Source organism: Simochromis diagramma, unplaced genomic scaffold (assembly GCF_900408965.1).
Source record: "Simochromis diagramma unplaced genomic scaffold, fSimDia1.1 OVJJ01000131.1, whole genome shotgun sequence".
Lineage (NCBI taxonomy): Eukaryota > Metazoa > Chordata > Actinopteri > Cichliformes > Cichlidae > Simochromis > Simochromis diagramma.
This window is the reverse complement of record NW_024387200.1, coordinates 10,178,409-10,198,942: the sequence shown is the minus strand read 5'-3', so window position 1 is coordinate 10,198,942 and position 20,534 is coordinate 10,178,409. Positions and strand designations below refer to the sequence as shown.

At 43.3% G+C, this 20,534-nt stretch overlaps 2 protein-coding genes and 1 non-coding gene across 5 annotated transcripts; all 3 read right to left on the bottom strand.

The window, feature by feature from the left end:
* Positions 1-33: 33 nt before the first annotated feature.
* On the bottom strand, positions 34-11,917 carry gdi2 (GDP dissociation inhibitor 2). The gene is made up of 10 exons (XM_040050345.1): positions 11,761-11,917; positions 5,727-5,834; positions 5,346-5,445; positions 5,090-5,224; positions 4,796-4,994; positions 4,548-4,679; positions 3,570-3,669; positions 2,823-2,994; positions 2,319-2,518; positions 34-1,156 (listed from the first exon to the last, which is right to left on the bottom strand). Exons 1-10 carry the CDS (start codon positions 11,803-11,805, stop codon positions 1,004-1,006), a joined length of 1,344 nt encoding a protein of 447 aa, XP_039906279.1. The 5' UTR covers positions 11,806-11,917; the 3' UTR covers positions 34-1,003.
* A 1,071-nt stretch (positions 11,918-12,988) lies between these two features.
* Positions 12,989-20,329, bottom strand: ankrd16 (ankyrin repeat domain 16). 3 transcript variants are annotated; one of them, XM_040050348.1, is made up of 7 exons: positions 19,747-20,323; positions 18,705-18,925; positions 18,587-18,629; positions 16,290-16,398; positions 16,031-16,192; positions 14,446-14,524; positions 12,989-13,210 (listed from the first exon to the last, which is right to left on the bottom strand). In XM_040050348.1, exons 1-7 carry the CDS (start codon positions 20,082-20,084, stop codon positions 13,047-13,049), a joined length of 1,116 nt encoding a protein of 371 aa, XP_039906282.1. In that variant the 5' UTR covers positions 20,085-20,323; the 3' UTR covers positions 12,989-13,046. The 3 variants fall into 3 exon arrangements, with proteins under 3 accessions (XP_039906282.1, XP_039906280.1, XP_039906283.1); XM_040050346.1 differs by having other exon boundaries at positions 18,587-18,925; positions 19,747-20,327; XM_040050349.1 differs by lacking the exon at positions 14,446-14,524 and having other exon boundaries at positions 18,587-18,925; positions 19,747-20,329.
* On the bottom strand, positions 19,531-19,618 carry trnay-gua. The gene is given in 2 exon segments: positions 19,531-19,566; positions 19,582-19,618. It is a non-coding gene; the product is annotated as a tRNA-Tyr (tRNA).
* Positions 20,330-20,534: the final 205 nt, after the last annotated feature.

Below are 20,534 nucleotides of genomic sequence, written 5' to 3'. Positions count from 1 at the left end.
TGAAACTACTAAAATAAATAAGTCTCACACAGCTTTGGATTTTGACAAAGTTTTTCTTTTTTTACTTTGCAGTACAGAAATCATTTGAGCCCCAAGATAGTTTTTTTTCTTCCTTTTTTAACAACAGTTGTTCAAAACCAGATATCACAAGGCTCCCATCAGTTCAATACTGCTGCAGTACACATTTGGTCCTTCTTAAGCAATTACATGTGTCATCAATCTGCTGTTAATGCTCGGGTCTTTGATTATTTTGGGTAATACAGGAACTAATACATTTTTCTCAGATGCATTATAGTAACTCAAAGTGTTGAAAACCGGTTCAGGAGGTTCATGTTGAGCTACAGTCGTGCCTGTGACTTACTGTATGCTGTCGCACAATCGGGGGATCAAACAAAGAAAGAAGACCTAGCCCATACACCACTAAAGCACTTTTACAAAACCGGACCATATGATGTGGATGCTGAGGTGCTGCCTCGCACGGCGTTCTGCTGTTACCGGCCTGAAAGTGCAGGAACTGCCACATCCTGTGAGGAACACTCAGCTCAACACACCACAACTGAATACAGACACACGATGCCAAGCCACAACTCACAGAACCTGACACGAAAAGAATACCTGCATATACAAAATATCAGCCGAGTATATAGTGTACATCTTTTCCAGATACTATTGATTATGAATCGTTTCATTTGGCATCTTTGGACTACGCATCGTCTTAGCATGATGAATTAGAAAAATGTAGGGTATTAACTGTCTATTAGATATAACCAGTATTTAGTGCAACACCCACCTGAATGATGTGAAGAAGCATAGCGCTCTCCCTGAACCCTATCCAACAAAACTATACCGCCTCTCTCTATGCATCATCAACTTCTTCAGTGGGCAAACTGTGTACTCGAGTAACCAGTCAGCCCACTGGTCTTTACTTTTTTGTGTAAGTTTTCTATTTTTTATAAGATTTCCGTTGTCTTTGATTATCAGAGTGTTGCAGGACTGGCTGCCTCTACGAATCATCGTCACCAAAGGTGTCTTTCTTCTTGCGCTCCATCTCAGCAAAGTCAAACTCTGAGCCTGTCATCCTCTTGTAGATGTCTTTGATGTCATCACAGGTGGTCTCAAAGTGAGTTGTTGCATCGTAGGACCGAGAGATGAAGATCTAGAGGGAAACAAAAGTCCAAGTGTGCCTTAACATCGTGAAATAACCAAAACAATCATCCATACAAAGTGGAAGCAACAACAGAACAAAGTCCCCAAGAACTAAAAGAAGTCCAATCAAAGCGCCCGAGATGTTCAACTGTAACTGTTCACCAGGTGGCAGTAAGAGCACGCAGTGCGTTCTTTCATGTCAACTACGCACACTACAAATCATTAGTTACAAAAGTATCCTCCTTTTATTTCTGTGGTCACAGAGGAGCTTTCAATGGCTTTGTAAACCTTTGTGGGCGGAGCTGATCGAGCACGTTGTGTGTGCCTCGTGTAAAAACCCAGCATTAGAGTAAAGAAACTGCAGTGCACACAGATATATGGCAGAACTTTGCAGTCATGTCCAGGACGTTTAATAACATTATCTGCTGACTGGTTTTTAGCCTTGTAGGCAGATTTACAAGCTAAAGCTAACGACAGAAGGATAACATGCAGTTGTTGAAGATGTGCACTCTGACAAATCAGCTCAACTGCACAGAGATTAAACCAAGTCTGCCTTTATCATGTGATAAATACGGCCTGTAAGACAGCACGTGTGCTAGTCACACATCTATAAGACACCAACGCTGTGTGCTTCATTAACTGCATCGCTGACTTTAGCCATGTTAAACATGCCATTCAGATCCAAGCTGGAAACTGACAGAAACAGACTTCAGCCCAGTCTGGATCTGACACCATTTTTTTAATACTTCTAGTCAGGTTTAACTGTGACATCAACTCCCACTGTGTTAGCACTGAGATTTAAACATTCACAACAAAAAAACATCTCCACAAGTTCAGAGATTGATATACTTGATGGGAAATACAGATGAAGATGAGGGATACGGACACATGCATGAAAAATCCTGGAATGACATGTTTTTCCTCTGTGGGTATTTGGCAATAGTAGCAATGCTGGGAAGTGTACGGTCGGAGGTCAAGTGAAACTGAAGAAAACACCAGCACACAGAAAAATGGTGTGAAAGCACACAAAACACTGGAAAAAGACAAAAACAAACTCAACAGAAGTGTTTCTGGCAGGGCTAACTTTCTGGTAGGTCACCGTGGCATGTTGAAGATGCCACGGTCAAGAACACAAACTGTGTAATAGTATAAACAATATTTCATCTTCATACCTGACTTTCAGTCCCAATGTCAGTGGGTGCATACTGGTCGCTAATGCTGACAAACTTCTGCTCGATGGGCTCCAGTAAGTCCAGGGCTGGCTTGATCTCCTTCTCTGGCTCACCCGTCTCCACTGTGGTGCTAACGATGGCGATGTATTTACCCTGCGCAGCCACATTGTGTGCAAAGGAGATCATACAAACATAGATGTCTGCAAAAGAAAAGCTCAAGTTAGTGTCACATTCAATGTTGTCATTTAGTGCCAGTGCTCAACGTTTTGATGTTAGACATTTGAAACCCTGCATCAGATCTGAGCCTCAACTAAAACCTGACGTGCATCTCGAGAACGTGACTGCACATCGGGTGGATGCTTTGTGTGGAAGGTTGGGGTGTGGGGATGAAAGGATTTTCACTTACTACGCAAGTTAGGACGTTAAGGTCTGACTATACAAGCACACTATACAGCTGACTGAAAATTTGATCCTAAAGGCCTAAACATGAGGCTGGCTGCTCACCGTGTTTCCTGTTGACCTGATTCTGGGGGATGATGATCTGGCACGAGTTTACGTCGCCAGTGTTGGCTATAGGATGACTCAAGATGCAGATGGCTCTGATCACCTGACCCACTTTGGTGACACGATCCATAATGTAGCTGGGGTCGCAGATCAGCTGCTTGCACCTTGCAATCTGTGATTTGCAAACATGTTCAAAAAGTTAAAGTAGTGAACAACATCAAAGAGCAACTGCAGGGACATTAAGATTGTAAAACGCCATTACATAGTTCAACTGGCCACCAATCACTGTCACTGCGATTCTCCATCAGAGCAAAACATGGTAAATGGCCTGTATTTGTAAAGCGCTGTACTAGTCCCTAAGGACCCCAAAGTGCTTTACACATCCAGCCATCCACACACTGGTGATGGCAGCTACATTGTACCCACAGCTGGGGCGCACTGACAGAGGCGAGGATGCCGGACACTGGCGCCACCGGGCCCTCTGACCACCACCAGTAGGCAACGGGTGAAGTGTCTTGCCCAAGGACACAACGACCGAGACTGTCGGAGCCGGGGCTCGAACCGGCAACCTTCCGATTACAAGACGAACTGCCAGCTGTTGAGCCACGATCGGCCCTGAGACATCACAGTCTTTGCAGATGCTGGTTCTAATACAGTGCTTTTCTACTCTTAAGGATAGGGGAACATAATAAAAGGAGGAACCAGTCTGGCTGTTCCTTCAGCACTACTGGGACCGGCGTTACTCACCTCCCCCTCCGACTTGACTCCCACCACCTTCCCATTCTCCATCACAATCTCTTCTATTGGCTTGTTCAGCATGTACGTCCCACCGTAGATGGCGCTAAGCCTGGAAATTGAGTCACAATTCAAGAGTCAAAACCACACCCAACCTCAATGTAACAAAGTCCAGTTAAAGAAAACGTCCTCAAACAAAAAGTCCAACATATCAAGTTCCATGTGGATTATTAGTCATCGCAATATATTCTGAAGCAGCCTGACAGTCGTGCACTCAAAAAAAGTATTGAAAAAATATAAAAAGTTGTCTTCAAATAAAAATGCTTACTTAAAAAATAAAACAACAACGAAAATGTGTAGTTTGAGTTTCCTCCTTAACTCAAGCTCACATGTAAACCAGCATCTCAGCTTTAACTCTACTTTGGTCTCCTCACAGAGTTTGGTTCGCACACGTGCTCTGAATGAAGGATTTGACTGAGTGTCGTCACATTGGATGAGTTACAAATGGTACATGGCCTGTATTTGTATAGCACTTTACTAGTCCCTAAGGACCTCAAAGCACTTTACACATTCACACACTGGAAGTATGTGACCGGGCTGTGTGCATACAATAACTGCTGCAAAGAGAAAGGCTGCGTATATTACAATATATCAAAGTTAGAGTAAAAACAAGTGCTCTGTTTAAATCTAGGACTGGTGAACTAGGATCTAATCTGCCAAACTGCCAAATTAAAAACGTGGTGCCACCTGCTGTGCCAACCCCCCTGTGAATAAGGGAGCAACCTATACTGTAGCTTATTAAACTTTCAGAACTCACTGCAGGAAGGTAAATGAAACCAAAACCTAAAAAGAGTGTGACAACTTTGTTAGGGTAGATAGGGGACAATCAGACTACGAAGCAGAATATCCAACCCTAAACCACAGTTAACATCTTTTTGGTACAAACAAAATATTCATCACACGTGTCTAACAATGGAAAGTGTCCCCTACCTGGCAAAGCCTTGTGGCAGTTCTCCCAGGCCGTACAGTGGGTACAGATATGGGCTCTTGCCATATCGGGCCAGAGACTCACTGTAAAGCTTTATCCTGTTGATTGCTTCCATGCAGGGTTGATCCAGGTAACTAAGGGCAGAACAATTAGAACAATCTAAATGCTACAAGCTGCAGCGTTTCACAGCAGAGGCCATCATAATCATGCCCAATTACAGACACTGTTAAGACAAAAGAAGGCTACTAACTCATCTGTACGGTAGAGAGCAAGGGAGTGACCGGTGAAGTCCATGACTTCCTGGCCCAGGTCAAACTTCTTGTATATTTCCCTCATCGTCGTCTTCTTTGGGTCGACACCCTCCATAGTCTTGGGGTCATTCTCATCAAAGTTGGCAACAAAGACCAGGAACTTTCTGAAGCGCCGCTTCTCAAACAGCCCCATCAGACCTTTGAGTGAGAACGAGTTTAGAAAAGGAGGAAATCCATAACTAGAGCAACAAAACAACCTTCCACTAAACCGTTCAGTATTTAACTAGACTCACTGGATGCCAGGGCCTCCGTCTCCGTAGAGGGAACTTTATGGATTTTGGGCTTCTTGTACACAAAACTGCCTTCAACCACTTTGAAATCCAGGTAGCGAGTCACCTGTGTGATCAGCAGCATGCGGACCAGCTGACCTGCAACAAAGGGATACTTTCATTCATGGAAACGTTCATCGTTATCACTTCTAAGGATCCTTTTAATCGTTGCCCAGTTATTATATCGTTTCTTGTCTACCAAAGATCAGGGAAACTATACCATTGGCCATGAGGAATTTAGGGACAAGGTCCACGTTCCAATCCCGGCCTTTTCCCATTGAGTCAGGAGGGCTTCCGGGAAGGCTGAAGCGCTTGTAGAGCTGTAGTGAGACACATAACATCTGACCCACAGGCAACAGCTTCCACTTTCACAGAGGCATCTTAATTTCCTACTCTCACAAAATGAAATATGCTAATTCTATCATCACCACCTCTGCTGGATAGAAGAGGAACGTGTGGTGTTTCAGAACAAAATGTATCCATGTTAAAAGAAGCCATTACCAGCCTTAAAATACAAACGTTCATCCTAACTCCACATCACTGTGGTGAAACATCCAACTCAATACAACAGAGAAATCAGAGATGTGAGAGGTCAACTTACGTCTTCAAGAGGTGTGATGGAGGCGCTATCACCTCCGTAGTAGGAGTTGCGATCCATGTGCAGAACCTTTTTCCCATTCACTGACATAATGCCTGATAAAATACATTCCTGTTGGGAGAGGAAGTACAGAAGTTAGACTCAAATCAACCACAGAGTTCTTCAGAGTGCTTTCCTCACACACGAGTTACAGGATATAATAATGACAAAAACACTAATAATAAAAATGATTTACTCAACAGGAATAGCTGTATTTACCAGGGCAGCTCAACTGCATGCAGCTGCAGTGAAACATTACTTCATTGGTGGTTCAGAACTCGATTACTGCAGTCCAGCACGTGCTGTTATGTTTATACACATGCAGAAACACTAAGATCTATACAGTTACACCAACAAATCTCTGTTTTTTAAAAGTGCAGCCAATTCAGGAAATGAACTTTTGTCAGACAATAGATTTACGCCTTCATCCTGACGGTAACACATACCATGCAAGTGTAACCTCCCTGATTCTGCAGCTAACCTTCTGCATGTCAGTTTTGCCTCCCATCACTTCCTGTCGGTCTCGATACTTTTAGCAACAGTCTGTAATGTGTGAAGTGACTCAGTAGGTCAGGTCGTCTACCATCACACTCGTAGGGTTAAACTGCAGCTTTTTTTATTTTAAACAAAACAAAAGCAGTGTTTCTGTTACGGTAATTCACTACATGATTCGGCCATTTGTACTTTACAATGTCCCACATGTTACTGTTTCCATGACTTTCAATTTGCCACAAGACCAACTTTGACCGAACAGTATAGCACGCATGTCTGACATGTTTGTGCAGAGCTGAGAGGATGAGTGCTGCTTCCACTGGGCTTCAGAGGGTTGGACATGATAAGAATTGCCACAGTGGAATTCCCACCCAAACTCAATAAGATTAGAGCTGAGGGCTTGTAGAAGTTAGCCACCAGTGTGAGCATCATGTGACTGTGGATTTTACTCTAAAACAAGTTGTTCTACTGAATGAAAGGTTAGGCTCAGGAGAATGTTTCTTACATACCAACCAAACTAAGGCAGCACTGACTGATGCCACCTAACGCTTTCTGTCAACTTGTACAGCACCTGTGCCAGTACACACAATACTACAGCTTACTGGTAAACCACCTTTCCCATGAAAATATCCATTGCACAAAAACTAGCTGTTAAAAAAAAAAACAGTTAAAAATACAAATAAACTGAAATAATATAAAAACTACAATCTAAGAAAAAAATGGAAACAATGTTGCGCTTTAATTTTAAAAAGATACAAAAACTGGATAAACGAAATGAAAATTTAAAAACATGCAAAACTATAAACGCCCTGCTACCAACTCATTCACTCATCTCTGCATCACTGTGCACGTTTGTCCAAAGAAAGTTTCATTTGCTCCAGTGAAACTGGATTGTGACGACTGCTCAAAGCCTCATGCAGACACACCAAATAAATAAAATAAAATATGTGGGCCAGAGTTGCTGTAATGTGGCACAGCCACTCCTCTGAGGAGACGTGACTGAAGCCAACCTGCTGCTGCCTATAAAAACCGCGACTTTGAGAGAGGCCCGGAGGACTGTCAGCGGCAGGATTCATGCTGACAGAGGGGAAATCGTGCCAGTTCATTGTACTGTCAGGCAAAACATTACACCAACACAAAACAACACAAGCAGTGACAAAGTTCCAGTTCAATATTTAACACACGAAACCCACAAATATGAGAAGGGAAGGGGTAGTCGGGGGCAACAAAGACTCCATCTGGACGGCTTTCTCAAACATCATAGTCCCATGTCTCAAATATAACCTGACTTTTAATTTACTAATAATGTAAAGAAGTTAACTGAAGACCTACAAATGTACAAAGTTGGTGTCAGTTGTGGATATATGACTGATTTACGTGCTTTTCTTCATGTCATGTGACCATTAATGAGCCTGCCAGCTGGATAAAACAAGACAGTTTGAAGATTTGTTTCAGGCATTTTTCATCAGAATTTAATCTGATCACCTACAAATGCAGATTAAGACAAAAATAAAGCTTTACTCTATAGTAATAAACTGCACTGTGCAGTTGACTCCAGCACCGCCACGGGCAGATTAAAGGTCTACATGCAAACATGTGATGGGCTTATAAAATGAGAATGGAAAGTGCCACATCCACAGGATCTCTCCTTTATGACAGCATTTTACAGCAGCACATGCAGAGTGTAACGCATCTTTACAATCTCTATGCTTTTTGTATAACTTCATCATTTCATCAGTAAATTCTCAAACATACACACACACCACTGACACCTACAACCTAACAAAACACTGGCCTGTTAGAGGACGTGTAAGGTCAGCAGTTTGTGACCCTCAGCTTTTCAACCACAACCCACGTTATACTTCACCTTTGGTTTTTACAGCAGACTTTTAGCAGAGCCTTGAATCTGGATTATATTTAAGGCTTTTCTTTTACCCATCAAGTCATCTCTGCTTTAAGTTTGTTTAGCCACAAACTAACTGGTGCCTTTCAGTAAGTCCCTTTGTTGCTTCCTTTTTGGTTGAGTCAGTTTCCTGGTTTTGTATTCAGTAATTTTGTCTCGTCTACAGCGGTGTACTCCTCGCAGAAGAGAATCCCTCCTCTTTTCCTAGCCTGAATTTCATCTTCTTCTTGAGGGTCTTAGCCCGAACATTTCAGCCCGAGTATCTTGTATCAGTTCCATAACTTCTGTATTACTTGACTCATTAAGATTATCAGCAGTGCTTCAAATTCTCTTATTTTAACTTCTAAGCTACTTTTCACAAGTGGAGTCTTGTGTTCCATCATGCCTCTGCACTGAAGTTACCTGTAGTCATTATTGTGACTGACTACTTTTACTGCACTTTAACTATCAATCTTTCAAAGTAAAGCACTTCTGCAAACACTGCAGATCCCTCCTACACATCAACTCAGTTAATAGTGGGTTATTTAAAATGGAGAAATGGTTTACCTGACAATGGGAATAAAAACATTTTGCTGACCTCAAATTACAGAAACAAAAGTCTAGATAGTGACTATAAAAACGACTGACTAAGAGCAGTCACAGCTGTCACAGCTGGTTTATTTACCGTGTTCTTTGGTGTGTGGGGAGACGCTGGCATGCCTCAAGTTTAAAACTGTCTTCATTTTGCAGCAGATGACTTTTAAGCTGGTGGAATAATTTCGTAGTACTGCTACCTTTAGCAGCAATAGTTTTACAACATTAATGCAAATGACCGCACTGTGTTCTGCATCCTCCTCGTGAAATCCAAACGCAGCGAGTCTCATTCCCTCGCTCGTCTGAAGCTCCCGCCATATTTTTCCCTATCTGGTGGTATATAAACAGAGTGCAGTGGGCCACGGGGGGGGGGGTTAATATTGCCATGCCAATTTATACTTGACAGTTACATCGAGTATACTCGATATATCGCCCAGCGCTAGTTTTAACTGTTGGTTTTGTCCTCTGGGCTCTGCACTGGTCACGTAACTGAAAAGAATGAATAGTGTCATTGAGTTGGTAACAGACTTCCTCGTATGGTATGAGGTTACTGTGCAGTTAATGGGATTTCCCATCTCTTCTTCAGCTCCCACCTAAAATGTTTCTACACCTGAGATGTGAAGAGCATCTTTGCCCTTCACTTGTATTCGTTCTTCTTCAGTTATTCACTCATTGGGACGAAAAAGAAATAAAAACACACGCACAGATTTTAGCCTCAGGTAACACATGGTTTACTTTGTGAGGGGGAGATGCCTGAGCCCCACCCACTGAGCCAGAGAGCAGCCAGGGACAGCTCGAGTGAATCGAAGGCAAAACATGCCTAACTTTTTATGCCCATCTGTTCAAATCTGCATATTCACTGTAAACTAATTGTTTATTTTATCTTGTGCTTTTTGCTTTTACTGTTCTTGGTTGTCATTGTTCTACTATGTGTTTTACTCCATTGTTAAGTGTCCTTGGGTGCTTTTAAATAACATTTATTATTATTATTATTATTATCATCATTATTATGCCTCAGTCTTTTCAACAAAACGCCTTTTAGTCATCCGTAGTCTAGATTCTCCATCCTTTATCACCATCTCAGATGACAACACACTTATGTTTAAACTATCAGGACTGCTGGTTTGATGAAGGGTTTTAATGTCAAACTATAAACTGTAAGAAAACCCACAAATTGGTGAGCATCAATTCATCCATTGATAGAAACACTGTCACTGGCTTAATTGGGCCAATCAACTTGTAGAGCTGTCACAACAATCTCTTTATACTTCTCAATAACTAAATGCTGTCCTACTCACATCTCCTGGCTGGAGTCTAAAAGCTGCTTACTCCAACTACCAGCATCATAATGAGAACCAGGCCACACTTAGAGCTTGGCATCTTGTGCCAAGCCCCTCCTCTAATGTGTCGTCAGTAGTGGACAGATGGGGAACCCCGTCCCCCTGCCCCCCGCATAATAAACCTCCCAAAATCCAAGAAGGCCTGCCTAACAATTTCCATTTAAGACCCAGAGCACAGAGTACACTTCACAGTGACAGCTGTTACCGTGCACTTACAAACGTTTTAAGACTAATTGTTGCCATGTACAACACAGCTATCCCTTTCTAATTAAGCATCTGCCCCAGAGACAGGAAACAAAGTCAGATGAAGTTTCCTGGTGGCAGGGCTTGCACAGATTCCTGCATAACCTGCTCAGTTAGTAAACATAGCAACGCCTTTGTCTGTGTTGTAGCAGAAAAGGAGAAGGTGGCAGAATACAGAAGTGAAGTCATTTATTTGCAGACTCAACTACTTCCGTGTGAAACTACACTATGCCACCTCAGTCTTTAAGTCTGCTGTGGTTCTGAGTGGTTGGCCACCAGCTCTAACTAAACTGGCTTCTGGCAGTGTACTTTCAGTTCCTCAGCCTTGTTGGAACCACACCCAGTATTAGTCCTCAAAGTTAACCCGCTGTGCTGAAGTCCTGGGCTGAAGCAACTCAAAAACACGTCACTGTACAGCGACTCAACAAAGTGGTGACGACAATGGTACAAGCAGCAAGTTGGCTTGTGATTAAGCCCCAAACTAACCACTGGTTTTCCGGCATGTTTAAACAACAAAGTCAGGAAGTCTGTCCGAGGGAATCGTTTTATTTAAAACTACGACCAGCAAAGAGAGTCCGCAGAAACAAAGCCTACACATCTCCAATCCCACACACGCCACTCGGTATGTTAGTTTTTGGTGGGCGGCGGGTGTAAAAGTGAACTGAAAGTCGGACAGGATATGTAACTTCAACCTGCTGGTGAAGTTTGCGACTGCAGTTACATTAACGTGTCCCAATGCGCCTCTATGCCAAATAGCTTCTCGTTTTATTAAACCCGAGAACCTGCTGAGATTTCTTCGTAGTGCTGTTCAGTTTGTAGTAGTTTAGTTGCACTGCCGCACAGAACAGCGCTGAAAGGACACTTCAACGAGCTCAACATAGCTGCACTGCCGTAGAACTGCTTGCAGCAGGCGAGCGGCGGTGGGAACAGTTTCGACCCCAAGAATACATTCGATGACACCGCTACAACAGGATTGTGCTCCGTCGTTAGCAGGCTAATAAAATAGCTTAATGTAGGTCAACTAACGTTAACAGACTACTCATCCGTAGGCTAATCTTATCTTGACTGAGAAAAGCTGCCTTAATTGGCGCTCAGTTTCTGCATATCCACACAATGAACTGCCTAATTAAACTCAAGCGGTACTACAATACCTATTAAGGATACAAAACAGTTTGAGCGTTTCAACTTATCTCGAGCGAGTTAACAGTTGCTATCGTTAATCTTTTTCAGACACTGAAAGCAGCTGCCGATAGCACAGAGCTAGTAGTTGGGGTTAGCGCCTTCATTTAGTTTCCATTGCTTAACACGTAAACGCTCACGCTCGGTTAGCGGCTAAGCTAGCTACTTAGCATTAACCCTGCTGATTAGGCCCCGTCTTCTCCAGCGTTAACCGCGATGTTAACAGGTTGCAAATCACGCCCACGCGTTGTATGTTTTTCTCTCTCACCGTAAGCCCGGTGCCCAGAACGATAACGTCGTATTCTTCATCCATTTTTTCCAAAAGTCTTTGCTCTTCCGCTCCGGAATATGAGGAAAGAAGAAAATGGAGATCTGCGGGGCTACAAGTGAGAAGGGGCTGCGGCTCAGCGTCAGGCGCCTTCGGGGCGGGGCTTCTCAGCCTGTCAGTCACTGCAGGAAGAGGCGTGAAGAAGCGTCGTACCGGGTACCTGTGTGGGCCAATGGTGTGGACGCACTGCTTCACAAAGCACAGTGTTGCACCTGTGCGTTACAGCCGGCAGGGATCAGGTAGGGTGACCAGAACCCGACAAAGTAGATATGGGCCAAACACTGTGATGATGTGGGAAACCTTACCAGTGCCGGAAGGTAGTGTGACATATCCACAGCTAAATAACAATCTCATAAACTGTTTTAACGCAATACGGCCAAATATATTTAAATGTGACTCACTCATTAAGCATAAAGTACAATAAGGACAACATATGTATTTCTGGTCCACTGAGTTAGGCTTTATTATAGTCCCGTTTTCCATGTTTCTACACCAGTAGTTAATAGTAGCTGTTATTTGAGCCGGTGTTTTGTCTTGTAATCATAGGGTTCTAGCAGGAGTGCATCCATTGGTTTTATGCCTTACTTGTCAATTATAGCAATTGATTGCCAATTATTACAGACATTTGACACACGTACTGTGTCATTTCATTCGCTTGTGTGAAACTGAACAAAAAAACTACAGCAAACAAACGCTGTGGCTTCATTTTCTTTGTGATAGTTTCCATCACAGTCGCAAAAATGTACAGAACTTTTTAGTGAATTGGAACTTTGCCTGTTGAGCATAGCGTGGGCAACATGCTCAACTGCTGCAACAACATATATGCATGACACACCTGTTTGGCAAACAGAAAAGTCCCAAGTCCTACATCGGTGTGTGGGCTGCTTTGAGCTCATATAGATAGTCACCACGACCAACATATTTTTAAGTAGAAACAACAGGCAGCCAAGCAGATTGTCAAACAGTATCAAATGTAGTGGCCAACAATGAAAGCTGCATTTTTGTGTTGTGTCGCCACGAACTGTCCTGGCAGGATGCAGAGTTTATCAGGTAAAGTGAGATTACTGTTAGCATGATCATGTCTAAACCTGCGTCTTTTAGCAAACACAAGGGTGACAGTTTTTATTGTAATCCACACAATCTGTGCAAAATAACTTGAATCACACTATTAGGCTTCAGCTTTTCTTTATTTCAATAAATTAAGAACTCAATGTTTCAAGGATAGATTAGGGTCTGTGTGCCAGGTCACGTTCAAACACTTGCACTACGTGGGGTTTCCTGGCCAGCTGCCTGGCGGTTGTGCCGGACGCATCCTCAGAATCTTTGAGGCCGAGCTGCAGGAGCGTCCTGGTTGCGTCTGCGTGCTGCCCAATGCACGCCATGTGAAGAGCTGGGAGAAGAGAAACAGCAGTAAAAAACTGCTTCCTGTAATAACTGAGTTTTGGTGGTGACATTATCACCATATGACAATGAAAAGACAAACTAACTCTGTTCCTATTTCCAAATCTGTTTCATTCACTGTGCCGACATATTTCCTGTAAATGAGTTTTATGACAGCCAACAGACGACTCTCCCATTTCAGAAGCTTGGTGCTGTTTCTATAACGCTGAAGATGTTACAGGTCACTATGGAGCACTGCGCTGATGAGTCTCTGCAGGTTCATTTTTCAGACTGAATGAATGCAAACGAGGGACGTGCACAGGTGTATGCAAAACACAGGAACAGATCTTTCTTTGTTTGATGTTAGTGACAAAAAGAGAAGTAAAGCCGTCACAGACGTTCACCCAATATTAACTGTGCAGCTTTCACGTGGTGCATGGCGTGGAAAATGATGCTGCATCCCTATAACCTGCTCCAGTGCAAGATGTGTATGAGATAAGAAATCAGTAGGTAGGAGATTACCACCTACTGACCAATCAGTTCTCTGGAATATAGCACCATCATTCCTGGAACAGAACTCCGTGCACGGACAGTAGGAAGGTCTAAGGTTTCTTAAAGTCTTCCCTGATGAGCATCGATAAGAATCGTGAAATAAAATTACTCAGAAAAACAAAGCATTAATCTAAACATTCATTTCTGTCTGAATGACAGAGCTGCGACTCTGAGCCTTTATTCCTCACGACATCAAACAGGCAAAGCTTTATTAATAAAGTGGAGCGACATGTCAAAGCTCACACACTCACACTGCTGCTTTCAGCTTGTATTGTGTTTAAACTGCTCATATGTTTCTATTATTTTCATTTGAAATCAGCTGCCTGTGGACCTGTCTCTGTTTGCCATATGCTGCAAACATCGCCTCCTCCATGAAAACTTCACTCATCACCAGACTGACAAACGCAGTGTTCACGTAACCAGCTGACGTCCATCACTGTGTACCAAGTATCCTGACTGTTAGTGTGCGTGAAGCCAGAAAAGGTCACGTGTTATTTCCCCTCATCACATGATCCGTATTATGTTTTCAACTGGCTGAACAAAAGCAGTATTTCAGCTGCAGAACACACGGCACACTGGACAGTTCATGGATGGCATTGTTTGTTAAATAATCACAGATAATAATTATCTCTGATTAAGCTGCATGGTCAAAGAAAATAACTTTACATAAAGGCACTGAGAAGGTCATCCTACCAGTCCTCCCCTTTTTGTCCCGGGCATGAGGATCCGCTCCCAGCTCCACCAGTGTGTTTATAGTGGACGTGTGGCCCTCCTGAAAGAGATGCATGTCAGTGCGACTCAGAGAAGGATCTGTAGCCCGTGCTTTGCCTCGAGGCTTTTATTCTCTTGTTATGTTCGGTATGTGAGTCTTGTATCAGCAGTCTGAGAAAACTGTTCATTCACTCTTCATGGCTACAATCACAGACGACATAAAACAGCCTCCAGTAATTCTTGTAATGAAGAGCACAGCCATTGCGGGGGGGGGGACGCCAGAACGCTTGGACACTGCTAGCATAACGGGCAGGGTTTTGACGGGGCTCCCACACAAACGCAAAGCAGGAGATGAAGCATCGCCAAATATGTGCAAACATTGTTCTTGTAAAACAAAGGGGCCAAGCAAAAACAGTTTGGGAACCACTGTGCTATAGGAACCGCGTGCAAAAAGAAAACACAATCTGGTGTGATATACCAACGTTACAGACATGTTTTATTTTCTCATCCCTCCAAATCCATGTGCACAATTCCAGATACGATGGCCACTGTAGGACAAACAAGCCACTGTTTGACTGTAGTGAAGAGACGCTGTCAGTCCACGATTTACCTCCACTGTCAATATCTATGTCAGTGCTCTCCTTTACAGCGATACTGATACCCTCAACTTTTCTATCAGTAAGCACTGCTTTAGCTGCTGTTAGCTGCTGTTAGCTAACATTAAATATCAGTGAATCAAACATTGTTGGACACTTAGCAAATGACCTCTCATACAATGTGTAAATGTAATCAAACTGTTTATCAGAGAGAAAGTGGGATTTTTTTCACCCACGTCTAACATTAGCTTATCACCAGCTGTTGTTGTTGTTTAGCCAGCTCATCTGGACTGCATCAGTGAAACTACGCCATAAAGGGGTCAAACTACAGGAAAAGTGCTGTTAGTTCATTGTGAAGACTGTCCTGTAATTATAAAATATGACATTTTTGTCAGTTCACAGAAAATGTCCTTTTGTAAAAGTATGAACTGACTGCAGTAACGTTTTTCCACAGTTTTCCCACACAGTGGAAAAACGTTATTTAATTCGTATAGCATGACCGTCAGGCGTGGGGATGGGTCTTTATCAGTTCAAAAGCTGTAAAACTAATGAAAATACAGTAAAAATAGATGCACTTCTGCACTTTTCCCAAAGCTGTGCAGTGGGCCGGATTAGAGTGTTTGCCGGGCCGATTCCGGCTCTCGGGCCACATGTTTGACACAAAGGTTTGGAAAGATAAATGTAATATTCCTGAAGGATGAAACTATTCCTCCTTCAAACCAGCAACCCATGAATTTCGGCGTCACGCCTCGACATCCTCCGCTCCACCAGCTGAGCCATGACGAGGCTCTGCTGTTAGTAAATATTAACCACTCCACACAACAGCACAGCAAAATACCTGAAACTTCTCAAGTCATCCCATCTTGGTCCCTTTCCTTACATTCCTACGCTTATTTATTTATCTTTCCCAACCATTCCGAAACTTCCCACCAGACTGCTGAAGGAGACCAGAGGGAAATCCCTGCTCTGACCTTGGCAGCGTAATGCAGGGCGGTGAGCTGGATGCTGGTCGCCCTCTGGTTCACCTCGACATTCAAGTCCTTCACCAGAAACCGCAGAGCCTCATCCTGGCCTGTGACGGCTACCTGGTGCACTGGCTGAGCCCCGAGTATGTCAGCAGCTGCTGCAGATGCCTGTGGCGCACACACACACACACACAGGTCAGGTGGAGACACTACATATAACTACGTCAGTGCAGAAACATTACTGCAGGGGACTGCTTTGCTCCACCTGGTGCTCGTCCAAAAGAAGCCTGGCCACAGAGATGTGTCCATTCCTGATGGCGTCCATGAAAGGCGTGACTCCACAGCTGTCAGTGCTGTCAGGCGTGTAGCCACATCTGGAAAAACACCAGTAAATGTAAGGATCAGTCAGACAAAGTTATCTGTGAGCTGCGAATCAGCATCAATTCAATTCAATTCAATTCAATTTTATTTATATAGCGCCAAATCACAACAAAAGTCGCCTCAAGGCGCTTCATAGATACAGAGGAAACCCAACAATCATATGACCCCCTATGAACAAGCACTTTGGCGACAGTGGGAAGGAAAAACTCCCTTTTAACAGGAAGAAACCTCCGGCAGAACCAGGCTCAGGGAGGGGCGGGGCCATCTGCTGTGATTGGTTGGGGTGAGAGAAGGAAGACAGGATAAAGACATGGTGTGGAAGAGAGACAGAGATTAATAACAGATATGATTCAATGCAGAGAGGTCTATTAATACATAGTGAGTGAGAAAGGTGACTGGAAAGGAAAAACTCAATGCATCATGGGAATCCCCCGGCAGCCTACATCTATTGCAGCATAACTAAGGGAGGATTCAGGGTCACCTGGTCCAGCCCTAACTATATGCTTTAGCAAAAAGGAAAGTTTGAAGCCTAATCTTGAAAGTAGAGATAGTGTCTGTCTCCTGAATCCAAACTGGAAGCTGGTTCCACAGAAGAGGGGCCTGAAAACTGAAGGCTCTGCCTCCCATTCTACTTTTAAATACTCTAGGAACAACAAGTAGGCCTGCAGAGCGAGAGCAAAGTGCTCTAATAGGGTGATATGGTACTACAAGGTCATTAAGATAAGATGGGGCCTGATTATTTAAGACCTTGTATGTGAGGAGCAGGATTTTGAATTCAATTCTGGATTTAACAGGAAGCCAATGAAGGGAAGCCAAAACAGGAGAAATCTGCTCTCTCTTTCTAGTCCCTGTCAGGACTCTTGCTGCAGCATTTTGGATCAGCTGAAGGCTTTTCAGGGAGTTTTTTGGACATCCTGATAATAATGAATTACAGTCGTCCAGCCTGGAAGTAATAAATGCATGAACTAGTTTTTCAGCGTCACTCTGAGACAGGATATTTCTAACTTTAGAGATGTTGCACAAATGGAAGAAAGCAGTCTTACATATTTGTTTAATATGTGCGTTGAAGGACATGTCCTGGTCAAAAATGACTCCAAGGTTCCTCACAGTGTTACTGGAGGCCAAGGTAATGCCATCCAGAGTAAGAATCTGGTTAGATACCATATTTCTAAGATTTTCAGGGCCGAGTACAATAACCTCAGTTTGATCTGAATTAAGAAGCAGAAAGTTAGCGGCCATCCAGGTCTTTATGTCTTTAAGACATTCCTGCAGTTTAACTCATCGGTGTGTGTTATCTGGCTTCATGGACAGATAGAGCTGGGTGTCATCTGCATCGCAGTGTAAATGTATGCTATGTCTTCTAATGATGCTGCCTAAGGGAAGCATGTATAATGTAAACAGAATTGGTCCTAGCACTGAACCCTGTGGAACTCCATAATTAACCTCAGTGGGTGAAGAGAACTCTCCATTTACATGAACAAACTGGAGTCTATTAGATAGATATGATACAAACCACTGCAGCACAGTACCTGTAATACCTACAGCATGTTCTAATCGCTCTAATAGGATATTATGGTCGACAGTATCGAACGCTGCACTGACGTCTAGCAGGACAAGCACAGAGATGAGTCCACTGTCAGAGGCCATAAGAAGATCATTTGTAACCTTCACTAAAGCTGTTTCTGTGCTGTGCTGAGCTCTGAAACCTGACTGAAACTCTTCAAATAAACCATTCCTCTGCAGATGATCTGTTAGCTGTTTGACAACTACTCTTTCAAGGATGTTTGATATGAAAGGAAGGTTGGAGATTGGCCTATAATTAGCTAAGACTGCTGGGTTTAGAGATGCTTTTTGAGTAAAGGTTTAACTACAGCCAGCTTGAAGCATCAAGCAGGTGGAGCTGCATTTGTGCCAAAAGAAGTCGCAGAAATTTAAGAGTGCAGAAATTTTCAGTGTCATAAAAAACAACTTAAATTTTATAACATCTATCTAACCTTTGACTTCTGCGTCACATTTAAATACATTTTTATACTGTGAATTTGTCATTTTAGGGCATTTTGAGTTGACATGGGCTATATATGTAAGAACTGCTGACAACTAAAGTCAGACAGCATCCAGAGTTGACTGGATTTGGCGTTAAATATGCAGCAGAATTAGTCTCCATGTAAAATTTCAACATACCTGTCCAGCAAGACCTTAACCACCTCCTCACATCCATGCATTGCTGGATGAACAGAGAAAGTGTAAGTTATATGATTTCCCCTCACGTCACATCTCCACATACTGTAAGTACAGACACCTGCGGTGTGTAGTGGCGTCCTGCGTGTCCTGCTCTCCGTCCTCCAGACGTCTGGTGCAACAAGGAGCAGGTGCTGTATGACCACAGGGTCTCCCTCTCTGCAGGCGATGTGGAAGGAGTTCCAGCCGTCCTTGTTTCTCAGTGCGGGGTCGGCACCGTGGCAAAGCAGCTCCTGGATCACGTCCAGGTTCCTCCGAGTGCACGCCATCATCAGCGGAGTCCTGAGAGCAGAGACACAAATCTCCTCTGACAAACAAACTTACTGCAATTGGTGGATATATTCATACACTCTATGTAGAAGATCTGTCCTGTACTTACTAATAGAGCCACTAGGGGGCGTGGATAACCAGGGGAAATATGGAGTGAAGTTGGAAAGATAATGTGCTGATGCTGTCCTACTGACCTGTTTTTATTTGTTTCCTGCGCTACAATCATGGAACATATTATACAACGTGTAATATCTTCACATTTTAAGAGTAGCTTATGAAAAAAATAATATTACAATTTCTTTCATGTTAATTTTAAACGACCGTACTGAATACACCCCAAACGGAGCACACAGATACAGTCTGAGCACCACTGTAGAACAGTCAGTGTTTAACAGGGCTGGACTGTAAAGCCTGAATTTGAAATAATGTACATTTAATTGTAATAACGTATTGTATTGTCAGCTATTTTTACCAATAAGCCCCTTCGATTTCCAACCAGAAACACAAATTTATTGAAGTATATTAAAGAAAAGTAAAGCAGCTCCTTCAGGTATATTTAGCTAATATTACGCCATTTGTTTATAGTTGTACTGTTCTGTCGAGTTAAAAAATGTCACTCCTTCGAGCCGGATTCGAACCAGCGACCTAAGGATGTCAGCATTCAGCCTCTACAGTCCTCCGCTCTACCAACTGAGCTATCGAAGGGCGGTAACTCCGCCCACAGCGAAGCCAGCTTTAAAGTGAACCCGGGAAAGACGGCGCTTACTTCTTCCTCCTTCTTTTTGGAGTAGGGTTACAGTAATGTAGTAACACGTTAACAGGTTCTTTCTCACCAGTCAGCCTTCTTCAGACTGTCCACTTTGGCGCCTTCTTGGAGCAGGTAGCTAACACAGTCCTTGTGGCTCATGGAGGCAGCTTCGTGTAGCGGCCTCTTATAGTCGTTGTTGTACACCTCTACATCCACGCCAACCCTCTTTATCAGGTACTTTACAATGTCCAGGTGTCCATGCCTTGCGGCGTAGTGCAGCAAGGTGTCTCCCGACTTGCCGAAGTGTTTGCCACTGACAGTTTGCGCCGCAGTCGAGTCGCCTAATGTTATGTGTTTCTCCAGCGCGGCCAACTGTCCGTCCTGAGTGAGCTTCACTAGCAGCTTCAAAGTGTTTTCATCCATGCTGGGTGGAAGTTAAATGCTGGAGCAGAAACTGGCCTACGGGCCAAAATAAGAACAGTTACTCTGAAGTGTTGAAGAACACACGCTGGCCTGTTTACCAGCGCGATTCCTGGTTGAGCTGCTTAAAATCACGTGGCCAACCATGACCTAACCCTGTACCTCTGAAACCAACATAAAGCACGCAAGTGTTTGGTTTTTTACGTACTTATATCTTGATCAAAATTCTAAATATTATTATGAGCACTAATAGATTTTTTTTTGCCATTTTAGATTAAAATGACCTGAATTATACAGTGTGTACATATTGCTACACTTTGATGAGAAACCTTTTATACAACAGTCAAAACAAGGTTAGAGCCGTCACTTGGATTAGGAAAGAAAGAACATCATTGCCCTTATAGGAGGGCGTGGCCATGTGGATTGTGGGAGATGTAGTTGTTGTAGCAACGT